General features: G+C 53.2%; 3 protein-coding genes across 3 annotated transcripts; 2 read left to right on the top strand and 1 right to left on the bottom strand.

Annotated features, from left to right (window-relative positions):
• Positions 1-3,837: 3,837 nt before the first annotated feature.
• Positions 3,838-6,437, top strand: CCOS01_07721 (metallopeptidase; the record flags this gene model as incomplete). Its single annotated transcript, XM_060455884.1, has 4 exons — positions 3,838-4,200; positions 4,369-6,100; positions 6,157-6,283; positions 6,341-6,437. The coding sequence occupies 4 exons, from the start codon at positions 3,838-3,840 to the stop codon at positions 6,435-6,437; spliced, it is 2,319 nt and encodes a 772-aa protein (XP_060313776.1).
• Positions 6,438-7,597: 1,160 nt separating this feature from the next.
• On the top strand, positions 7,598-8,648 carry CCOS01_07720 (CDP-diacylglycerol-serine O-phosphatidyltransferase; the record flags this gene model as incomplete). The annotated part of the gene is made up of 4 exons (XM_060455883.1): positions 7,598-7,673; positions 7,736-7,831; positions 7,958-8,151; positions 8,280-8,648. The coding sequence occupies 4 exons, from the start codon at positions 7,598-7,600 to the stop codon at positions 8,646-8,648; spliced, it is 735 nt and encodes a 244-aa protein (XP_060313775.1).
• A 539-nt stretch (positions 8,649-9,187) lies between these two features.
• CCOS01_07719 (threonyl-tRNA synthetase) lies at positions 9,188-11,850 on the bottom strand (the record flags this gene model as incomplete). Its single annotated transcript, XM_060455882.1, has 4 exons — positions 9,188-9,395; positions 9,452-9,508; positions 9,570-9,708; positions 9,762-11,850. Coding segments are annotated over 4 exons (2,493 nt in total), but the record flags the coding sequence as incomplete, so codon positions are not given.
• Between the last annotated feature and the right edge of the window lie 185 nt (positions 11,851-12,035).

Below are 12,035 nucleotides of genomic sequence, written 5' to 3'. Positions count from 1 at the left end.
ACCGTAAGAGTGAGTGTCCGCAAGCCGTGCCCATTGGAATCGATGTCACTGGAAACGTCAATGCGTTCCAGACCTTGTATGGGCGTGACACTGTCCAGCATTCCAGCCCGTGAGATTCCTTTTAGATACCGTTGGCAGGGCGCTCATCTACCAATCATACGTGCGGGTCGTACCTACCAGAGAGGTGGCCATGTGCCGAAGAGGGCATCCCCTACCTTATTCGTAAGGTGCCTATGGTCAAAGTAGGTGGTCATTTCCCTCAGTCTCTCGGAGTCCAGGGGCTTGAAGGAAAAATCAATTAAGACCCCTGTCGATGCTAACAGCTCCTTGGGCGCCTACCCACGCGCAAGCTAGCGAAGTGAGTTAGTTCACTCTGCAACCTACGCAAAGGCTCGTCAATCTCTCCCTGCCACCCAGTTTACGACACCATCTGGAGACATGCGCAGTTGGTTGTTCGAGCCTCGAGGGACCAACGAGCGCCCCTCGCGAGGTGTAAATGAGCAACTTTCTAGTCGTGGAGGGCGAGTTGAATGTCACTGAAAAGCAACCGCCAGAAGCCCGTCTCAGCTCATCCGCGTTTCCTTCTCTCCGACCGAGACTGTTGCCTGGACCCACATTAGCCAACATTCTATTCAAATTCTCAGTACCTTTGAAACTTGTAGTCTACCGGCAGAAAGCATCAAGGACATACGTCGGTCTTGATGGTAAACACCGTCAAGGGCACCATGGTCTTTGGTGGATGCTGCCATTGGCGACCGAAAACGCACATGGCCTTCTCATGCTTGCAGGGTCAGGAGGCAGAATGCCCATACGGCAGCACGCCGTCACGCCGTCTGCCGATCATGAGAATACGATTGTCCGACGGACCTGATTCCGTATGGTATGTCTTCCTGTTGGTGGAGATAATTGGAGATCGAGGCATGTGTACTCCGTAATCCAGGACGGATACGTAATTACTCTGTCGTTTTACAACTAAGACGGATAGTCGGACCTCTCTATGCGATTATCCACCAAATAAGGACACTTCCTAGTTGCATGTGATTTTTATGCATCATACGGATACCGAGAGCAGAATATGGATAAACCGATACTCGTCGCCAAGCAATTACACATAAATACGGAGTACGGATATCCATGGATGAGAAAGTGCCCTGGGCGTTACGACTATGCAGACGTGCATAACATGCAGGGAGGAGGCAGTCTAGCTGCAGCATGCGCCTGACAGGGGGACAATTCCAAGATATTTCAGACAAACAGGAGAGACTCTTAACCGGTTTCTTAGTATCGGAGAATCAACTACTATAGCACGGCCGCTCTCCCTCTCTACTTTCCCGCGCCGCCCACTTTGGCCAAAAATAAAACCAATGGGCCACACAGTGGGCTTGCGGGTGACGTGAGTTGGAATCGACAGTCAATGGCAATCGGCACGGCTAGTAGGTTGGTGTTGTCAGGTACCCGAAGCCGCCACCAACCACAACCGTTGATTTTTGCCATCGTTCCAACCGAATTGGGGTGCATGAAGGGGAAGAAGAGCTCTCGCCGATACAGAACGGAGCCGTATGTTCTTGCCAGGACTGCAGAAGCAACCAGTATTCTCCTTACTGGCTGCTAGGCGATTGAGTCTGCGAACAAGGAAGGTGGATGGAACAGTTACACTACAGAGGGCGTCACGCAAAGTCTGGAGTACCATGTTGGTCGGCGGGCAACGGACATGCGGCCACCGAGATATAGACACAAACGCTGCACCTTATCCTGTTATTGAGAATAAGAGCTGCCAAGCACCCAAGGTACGGATCGAGAAAAACACTGTTATAACTCCAACTAAGTCGAACAAGGCATCTACCACCGAGCCAAGATAAGATTTGAATACGTTAGCTTGGAGTGGCCGCCCATCCGTACCTTGCCGTGCTTGCGTGCGAGAGCCTAGAGGTGTGCAGCATGGTATGTCGCGAAGCCGATGGTGGTGACTGGTGAGTGGTGGTGACTGAATTCCTCATCTCGATCACACCTTTCCATTTCGACAGGTGGATCCACCGGTTCGGCGTCCATGCCTCAGCCCCCGGTCCTTGCCGCCCGGGCCTGGCTGGCTGCCCTGTCATCATCCATGCAGATACCTAGGTGGAAGGTGGGAAGGCAGCGGAACCGCTACAGCCACAGCCTTGCGCCTGCTGATAATCAGCCACTATCAGATTCGGGAACCTGGCGTAAAAGTACAGACACCTATTAACTTCCATTGGGTACCTCAAGCTGTAGGCTGTATGTACTCCGTAGGTACTAGGTATTGGTTTCTTGCTAGCCGCACTTGTTTGCGTGGTGTTGACGAAGACCATGACGCTAGCCTCCATATACAAATCTCATTGGAAGTCGCCCCCACTTCCGCTGGCTGGGCTTTTATCAATGTGGATGCGAGAAACTTGAATGCGATGCGACAGCTGGACGCATACTTTGTACGGACACCGAGAACGACATGATGGAAGACGCATGGAATTGAGCGGGATCAGCAAGGAGAAATAGCATGGCCATCTACTGCGTAGGCATCTACATCCCCTCGAGTACCTAGGTAGCTACTAGTTGGACATCAAGCGCGTACGCAGTAGGCACAGAGTACGCTGATCTGTCAATCAGAGTTTCAACGTTCGTTATCTCGCAGTTTCGAGGCCAGGACGCTGAAGCCCATCTCCTTGGCCAGTCTTGTTTTTTCTTACTCCATTTTCCTGGTCAACCAAACCCCCGGTCGCAATCTCAATCCGCCGCACTCATGTTTCCCACTCTCGAAACACGGCAACGTCATCGACGAACTCGCTGCCGGTTATCTGCCGACCAGCATGTCTACCTGGCTTGTTAGCAGGCCTCTTATGCAAATGTACGAATCCACACGCAAATCTCGACATGGGTCCTGCCGTTATGCTGCACCTCAATTTGCGCACCCGTCCGTACTACGCTAGTGTACCTACCTGTCCATTATCCATTTGCTGTCCCTCTTTGGACGCGCAAATCTGGATTTCGCTCCATGTCTAGCTGCATCTGTCGGCTCGCAAATGGAGACGGCATCAAGACTACGGGTACGCTTGTCAAGCCGGGCCGTGAGACGTGAAGTGTGGACGTAGACGTGGACACCAACTGGACCACACCTCACTCCTTCTGGAGCAAGCGTCCGGACCTTGGACATTGCATAGGTACGCAGTACGGATACCGGTATTGCACACTTGCACACCTGTAATTGTTGGACAACTTTTTTTTGGTCACTCCGGAGTTCCTTCCCAAGCTTCCCCCCCCTCCATCATCCATCCCATCTCTCATCTCGTCCTCTCTCTCATCCCATCCTGGGTCTGTTCCCATCCTTTCCCTGCAGACCACTTGCGCCCTTTTTTCTTCTTCCTTTCTTGCTTGCTCTCCTATTGCGCTGCCAAATCTACCTTCTCGAATTTGCTGCTGTTTGCCAATTGTCCTTCATCACAGCCGCACTCCTGCGGATCCGTCCACGTCGCCTACTTTCAAACGTCGACCATCCCGCACCAAGCACACACTCGTTGCAGATACCGCTCGCTGATCAGTGACCCGATACGAGGAACCCTTCCCCCCGTCCGGGTTCTACTGTCGTTGGGATTCTACCTGTCCTCAATAACCTACCTACCTACCTACCTACCTACCTATCTACCTACCTCTGCTCGTAAAGACAACCCCAATCCAGCTCTCTGCTCCTCCCTCCGTTGGACCCGAGCCCGACTCTTCTAAGTTGCATCATCTGCTCCTCCAGAACGCTGCACATGCCAAAATATCTACTGCTGAAGCTGTCACTCGTTTGCGGTTGAGCTATCGCATGCTCTATGAGGCACAATGGCTCCGTCCATTCTCAACTTCAGAGGACTTCGGCGTCGTTCGAAAGCCAGCTTCAAGACCGACCGCTCAAACACCGACGTTTCCAGCGATGCCAGTAACATTACCACTCCCACTGCCACAAGCGGTGCCTCGACCCCACCATCCATGGCTCAAGCCTCCGATTCTGCTCTCGACCTCCAAGTAAAGGACTCCAATGGGGGCAATCCTCAAGCTCGTCCGCCGCTGCAACCGGTGCCCAATTCCCACCGACACAGCGTTTCTGGTATGGCAGGCCTTGGTTCTCCTGTTGTGGGCGGGAAGTCGGCGTTGCCAGTCTCTCAATATGCGCCCAGAGTTGCAAATATCACCGACAATGCCTGGGTAGGTCATCTCAATCATACGCATGGGTCGTGGCCCCGTGCGGTGTCACCTTTGCTTCTCCAATCATGCTCGCGGCGGCTTCGCTCAGACGGCCAGCCATAGACATCCGCAACCGCGGCCACCAGCTTCTAGCTGCAGCTTCCGAGCGCTCTGCTAATATTTGAGAAGGTATACCAAAAGGTTCTCCTCGTACATGGGACTATTGGCGACTCCTCGCAGCACTCTCTCGACGGCACTGTTTCGGTAACCCGACTCGACGACAACTTTCCACCAACATGTTGGCCCGCATGCAACTCCAATTTCAAGGCCCTCGTCTACCTACAGCCAGGCCCAAACAAGATCCGCTTCGACTTCTCAAGTCCAAAGTTGCCCAACAGTTCGTCATCCAATCCGATTCACGCATCTTACTTGACGATACACATGTTGCCGGCGAACAATGCACCTCCGCTGCAGCTCGCTATCATGGTTGCCAAGGATTCTCCTGAGACCTTCGATGCGGTACCTACAAGGATTGAGCGAGAGGGCAATGATTTGGAGACGGCAGTTCGCAAATTCCGAATGGCCGCTTACCTCTGGCAAGCCTTTACAGCTGAGCAAATGTGGCGAAACAAACTTGGACGTCGCGTCTTCAGGTTTGAGGAGGAATGGACCGCCGGCACATCGAACCAGCGGGATCGAGAAAACGGAAACCTACGCTCTGAGGCCAGGATCCATATCATCAGATCAGACAAGACAGTCGCCGAAATTCGAGATCTCGAGCTAGCGCAACAGAATGAGAAGGCGAGCAAGAAGGGGGACCTATACGAAATAGCTGCCGATGCGGTGAAACAATACTTCAGGCCACTAGGTGGCCAGAAGCAATACGTTTCCGTGTTGATGCTCGATACGCAATGGGATAAGGAGGCCAATGTCGTAAGGGGCCACGCAGCGTTGGGCGGTAATGCAGGTGATCTGCACTTGGCCATTTTCGGATCCCATTGCCTGCAAAGCTATCCCACGAGTTTCGAAGAAGTCGTCCCTGCATTTACGGATTGCACTCCGACTGACCTTGCCTACGTCGCCAACGATTGCAACCAGGCTGGCAGCTCCTGGGAGGCAGCGAACATCGGAATTGGTGCCCATCTGCACGAGACAGGCCACCTTTTTGGATGTCCTCATCAGGAGTCTGGAGTGATGCTCCGCGACTACCTGACACTCAATCGCAGCTTCGTGACCCGTGAGGCATTCTGCACAAGGACCAAGTCCAAGGGGGGCCTGGTTCTTCAAGATGACGAGTGCGGTTGGCACCGCTTGGATTGTTTACGTTTCCGCGCCCATCCCTGCTTCAGGTTGCCAAACGACCCCCCCATGAACGCTGACGACAGCGTCCACGCTTTCCCAATTGAGAGCGGAAACGTGGTTGTAATGGCAGCGACTGGCATCGCATTCATCGAGCTATTCGCAGAGGACGATGATCTCTGCCGAAAATGGATTGAATATCCCCTCGAAAACAATTCGGTACAACGTCAACTAACATTGAACGACCGCGAGCTACGCGAGAAGCTCCCAGAGAACAAGCGGAAGGGGCGGCTTAGGGTGTCGGTCAAATCGCATAGCGGCGGTTCTTTGGAAATCGATGATTTCAAAAAGCTGTGCTCCAAGGAGTCTTCATTCAAATTAACCCCTGGCCCGCTCGGCAAGACAGCCTACAGAGGCAAACCTCTGGGCCACTCAGCCATGGATGGCACTGAGCCACAGGAAATCATCTTTGAGAGCGGCGGAAAACAGAACCGAGTGCTCTCCCGCATCATCTTCTACCATGGATATGCAGTAGACGGCATGGAATTCGTATATGATGACGACACAACGCAATTATTTGGCAAACGGGGAGGCAAAGAGGGTGGCGATGCGTTTGATTTTGGTATGTCCTTTCTGCCAGGGTCAAGTTAAGCCCATATACTAACAGATGCCCATTAGATATTCGCCGGGGTGAATACATCTCAGGCTTTTACGTCCGCTCGGGCGCTTGGATTGATGCAATCCAGGTCCTCACGAGCTTGGGCAGACGGTCGCCTATATTTGGCAATGCTCAGGGCGGATCCACGTAAGTCTAGGAAACGCGTTTCATTTAATCGTCAGTTGTCGCTGATCACCCCGACAGACATACTTTGATACCCCCAAGAGGATACACTATTTGCGGTGTGGCAGGCTCCTGTGGAGCCTGGGTCGACGGATTTTCGATCCTTATTGTTCGATAAAGGAAATCCGTGGCGTTTCTGTCATTCTTACGAGCGGCAGCTGGAGATAAAACTTAATAGTATTTACGAAACGGGAGGAAGAATTGGAGCACCATTGCCATCATCTATATGGCATGGGTTCCTGGCTCGTCCAAAAACAATGATGGAAATTGCACGTCTTTCCTACAACTTCCTGGCGAAGCACGCCTAGACATCCGCCTTATACTGGAGTATCACATTCCAATATATGGCACGCTATCTCCTGGTTGGCGAGCATCAAATTAGGGGGTTACCGGCCTCGAAATACCTAGCAGACGAGACGCCTTGGACATGGACAAGACCACGTACGGGACGCGGTGAATTAGGTTGGGTGGCCACTTCGACGCAACAAGCCAAGGTGGTTTTTACAGCAGAAGAATAAGTGATCTGCCTCGTCGTTGTAAATACCTAATACACGAAATGAATACACGGCTACACACATGAAGCGTAGACCCCGCAATGGCACGTACGACATTGACATTGACAGCAACCTTCCAGAAAGTAGGTAAGGTAAGATAAGAAACTGCTAAAAATGGGTTGGCCAAAAGGTGTTGTCTATTGAGGTAGCCAAGTAGCTTACCCCAAGGAAAGGTGCGTGGGTGCCCCCATGTGGCTGGCATATGCCAATATGGTGCCCGTGCCAAGATTTCCCGGTTGTTGGCGGTGCCTGGACCGTGCGACGTTGGACGCCATGGTGGAAATCACGTGCACGGCACCTCGTGAGCTGGACCAGCTCCCCCGCTAGTCGGCTTCAGGTCTAGAACGACAGGGCTATGACGGCATGTGCCTTCCCCAGCTATCCTAGTTGGCTTTGAGGCGGAGGAGTGTGACCGACTTACCTCATGCCGACCTACCTACCTACCTTGCTTGCCCAGCACCTCCATTCACATTTCTTCCTACACCTGCCTCCCACTCCACGAAGCTGCTGCATACAAAAACTAGCTCAATCCTCTCAACCTCTCTTCTCCGCTTCCACAATTTTCGTGCTTCGTCCCTCTTAACGCCCACCGTCGAGATTTCCAAAAGGACAAGGAAAAATTCACGAAATTGAACGGGCATATCAACAAGCATCCACTGTGTCTCTCCTCCGACAACGTCTTCACAGTCCACACAGCTAGCCTCAGGGAAAGCCCCAACCAAACATGTCGAAACGGACAAGCAGCGTAGCCACCAATGGCAAGGCAGCCAAAGATGCTGCTGATAGCTTCGCCGAGCCTGGTATGTTGCACGTACTGCTCTCTCCAGATGCCATCCGAGCTAATACGTCGCCTTCAATGCAGCCCACGACAAGCAGAATCTCCTTCTCGCGGCCGACCCCGGTCACTTTTCTTTGATCCGCGCCCTCCACCTCGCCGACGCAATTACCCTCTGTAATGGTACGGTCTTCACATATTCCCAGCTTCTTCCGCACGTTTTCCCAAGCGAGATGCGTCTTCTGAGACCGGATGCACTGCAAAGTCATATTGAGAGGAGAAGAGCACTGCTGACTTGCTGTGGAATAGGAGCTTGTGGTGTCATGTCAATTTTTACCTCTCTGCGCTACTGTCTTGGCGATCCCTCGTCCACTAGCACGCTGTACCTCGCCCTCTCCTTCCTACCATTTGGCCTCTTCTTCGACTTCATGGACGGTAAAGTTGCACGTTGGAGAAAGAAGAGTGGTATGATGGGCCAAGAGCTTGATTCTCTGGCTGACCTGGTACGTTTGCAAGCGACAAATCCGTTTATCCCGGGTCGATGGTCTACACCTATAATCCTTGGCAGGGAATAATAGAGTCTCTCCGAGCGGGATTGAGTTGGAGCAAGCCCGGCTGATATATAACACAGATCTCTTTCGGCGTCGCTCCTGCTTCTGTGGCCTTCGCCCTTGGTTTGCGCACACCCATCGACCACCTCTGCCTGACCTTCTTTGTCCTCTGCGGCCTCACGCGTCTCGCTCGTTTCAACGTAACTGTCGCCGCTCTTCCCAAGGATGCAACTGGAAAAAGCAAATACTTCGAAGGCACTCCCATCCCTACCAGTCTTGGCCTTGACGCTGTGATGGCGTACTTGGTATCTCAGCGTTGGATTCTTCAGGACCTTCCTCTCGGAACGTGGCTGTCGGGAACTGCACTGGAATTCCACCCCATTGCTCTTGTGTTCGTGGTTCACGGATGCCTTATGACCAGCAAGAGCATTCATATTCCCAAGCCTTAGGGCGTATCTCCTAACTTTTTCGGTCATACCATGAGCTAAGCGGGCGAGAGTCTGTCCTTCCTAGTTCTTGAGACGTGTTTGCGCCTCAACACGAGCACAAGAATAAAGAAACAAGAGAGGTCTCGTAAGATCTCTCTGCGCAGCGAGAACACGAACTGGGGCCACGAGCTAGTCTTTCGCCGCAGAATCATACGAGGCGAAGCCAGAGGTGAACAATACGGAGCGGGAACTATCAGTCAATTGCACTGAGGGAATGGACGTCTGTAGCACAGAGATACACATCTAAGCGTGCACGCGAAAATACAATACGCATGATACCCTACTTACACATTTTCCTCCGTTGCCACTTGATCATTGCCACTCGATCGTCGTCCATTGGCATCATTTGGAATTCGATTTTTCGTATTTTGTTCCCGCACATCCATGGATACGATTTGCGCCTCTAGTCTAGGCTACAAATTGCAAAATGTTTCACCACCCTCCCAAACACCATCTTCAAAATTCATTTTGTCATGAAAGCCATGCTCCATCTCTCACGTTCATGCCTTGTCCTCCTTGGGCTTCACCACGGAGGGGAATGGGTTATAGGTGCCGCGCTCTTCGCGCAGCTTCTTGATCTTCTCAACGGCCTCGGCGACGTCAACGGGCTTGCCGCGGTCCTGGCTCGAGGTGTCATCACGGTAGCGGATGTTGACCTGCTTGTTCTTCATCTCCTCGTCACCAACGACGAAAATGAAGTTGTATTGGCTATGCGAGTTAGTCACATTCTCAAACCAAACGGAAGCGCAGTCCATTGTACGTACCCAAGCTGAGCGCTGCGAATCTTCTTGGGCAGCGTGTTGCCGGACAGGTCGACATCACTAGAGAGGTTGAGTTAGCGAATCTCTTCCAGATCCAAACGGGTAGCGGAGAACTACTCACACCCACATGCCCTGCTTCTTAAAGGTGGCTTGGACTTCCTCGGCGTACTCGACGAAGCCCTTACCAACAGGGATGACCATGATTTGCCTAGGGCTGAGCCAGAAGGGCCACTTTCCGGCGAAGTGCTCGATGAGGATACCTGGGGCACGAATGTTAGCGATGCTCAAGCGGCATGCCATGCGCAATTCTAACCTGTGAATCTCTCAATGGATCCAGCCATGGCACGGTGGATAATGACAGGGCGCTGGCAGCCGTTCGTCAAAGGCTTGATGACGCGCTTCTTTTCCTTCTCCTCCTCGCCAGTACCGGCAGCTGAGTCGATAACGGCTTGAGGGTCTTTGGCCTTGAACTCGGGGACCTTGGGAGCGGCAGGTGCCTCCTCTTCCTTTGGCTTAGTGTTGACTTCCGCTGAGACGTACTCAAGACCAAAGCTCTGAGGAAGTTGGAAGTCCAGTTGAATAGTGGCGCACTGCCACTCACGGTTCAAGACGTCCAGGATCTTGATGTCAATCTTGGGACCGTAGAAGGCGCCATCACCCTCGTTGATAGTCCATGGCACACCGCCTTCTGTGGCGGCGAACTCGTCGAGTGCCTGCTTCAGCATGCCCTCAGCCCTGTTCCATGTCTCAAGCTCTCCCAAGTACTTGTCTGGGCGAGTGGAGAGACGGAGCTTGAAGGTGAAACCCAGCAGGCCGTACATCTCACTGAGGAAGTCAAACAAGTTGCTGATCTCAGACTTGATTTGATCCTCTCTGCAGAAGATGTGAGCGTCGTCCTGCTGGAATCTGCGCACACGGGTGAGACCGGACAAGGCACCGCTGGCCTCGTTGCGGTGAAGGACTCCAAAGTCAGCAACACGCCACGGCAGCTGGTGATACGCCTTGGGGGTGTGAGCAAACATGAGGCAGTGGCCAGGGCAGTTCATGGGCTTCAAGCCGAACTTCTCCTTGTCGACATCGAGGACGAACATGTCATCCTTGTAGTGGTCCCAGTGACCACTGATCTTCCACAGCTCTGCGTTGTACATGTTGGGCGAGATAACCTCGTGGTAGTCGCGCTTGAAGTATTGCTCCTTAATGTAAGCCAGGAGGGTATTGTAGATACGCGCACCGTGGGGCAGCCACATGGCACTGCCGGGGGAGAGCTCGTGGAAGAAGAAGAGCTGCTGGTCTTGGCCCAACTTGCGGTGATCACGGGCAGCTGCCTCCTCAAGCCACTTCTTGTGCGCAGCCAGCTCCTTTTTGCTAGGGAAACTGACACCGTAAACTCGCTGCAGAGAGTCATTCTCCTGGTTGCCGAGGAAGTAGGAGGCACTGTTCTTCATGATGCTGAAAGCCTCGATACGGTCGGTGCTGGGAACGTGGGGTCCACGGCAAAGATCGATCAGAGGACCGTTGCGGTAAACAGTGGTCTTCGTACCATCGGGAATCTTGTCGTTGATAATGTGCTGCTTGTACTTGTTGTAGCTGAACATCTCCAGAAGCTGCTCCTTGGTAAGCTCGAGGCGCTCAAACTTCTGTTTCTCCTTCACAATCGATCCGACAATAGACTCGAGGGGCTTCCAGTCGCTAGCCTGGACAGAAGCGCCGCCGGGAAGCGCCATCTCGTAGTAAAAACCATTATCGACCGGAGGACCGATGCACAGAGAGCATCCGAATCTCCTCTCGCAAGCCTCGCCAAGAATATGTGCGGAGCTGTGCCAGAAGACCTGCTTGCCCTGCTCGTCGTCAAAGCTCACCAACTCCAACTTGCAGCTCTTCTCCAAAGGTCTATCCAAGTCCCACAACTGGTTCTGATCGCCGTCGAGTCTTGCGACAACGGTGCGCTTGTACAGACTGTTGGAGATGCTCTTCGCGATTTCGCCGGGGGTGGTCTCGTAGCTGGTGCCCTGACGAATAGAGCCGTCAGGCATGGTGATGGTGATGGCCTCACGTGGCCTGCTGGCGAGCTCTTCATCGTACTCCTTCTTCAACTTGTCGAAAAGGTCGAGTCTCTTCTGGAGGAAATCGGGCGGAGGGTTGAGCTCGAGGGGTCCGGCCGAGGCATCGCCAGTATCCTTAGCCTTCTTCTCTTTCTTTGGCGCCTTGTCCTTGTTGAGAGCGACCTTCTTGACGCCCTCGGTGACGGCCTCGACGGCCTGCTTCGCGGAATCCATAATGTCGTCCAAATGAGCGGTCGTGGTAGGCGTGAGAAGGGTGAGGGTTGAAAAAGTAAAGGCACACGAAGACCGATTTTCGTGCCAACAAATTTGGGCGAAACACAGCGAAGCAACCCCGCCAAAGCCTACGGTGAGTCAAACAAGGTGTTCGGACGACTTTCTGGTGGTGTCTGGCCCGCACTCCCTGCATTGGAGCCCACCACCCCGCCAATGGCCCTCAAGTCAGGCAGGTGGGCTGGTGGCTGGCCAGGTATTGGAAATTTTGGCGGGGTCACCCGGAAGGGATTGTTCCGACCCGCTAGCCGTGG

This window comes from Colletotrichum costaricense (assembly GCF_030867565.1).
Source record: "Colletotrichum costaricense strain IMI 309622 chromosome Unknown Scaffold_7.1, whole genome shotgun sequence".
Lineage (NCBI taxonomy): Eukaryota > Fungi > Ascomycota > Sordariomycetes > Glomerellales > Glomerellaceae > Colletotrichum > Colletotrichum costaricense.
Note: the sequence above shows the minus strand (reverse complement) of the source record. Positions and strands in the feature narration are given on the sequence as shown.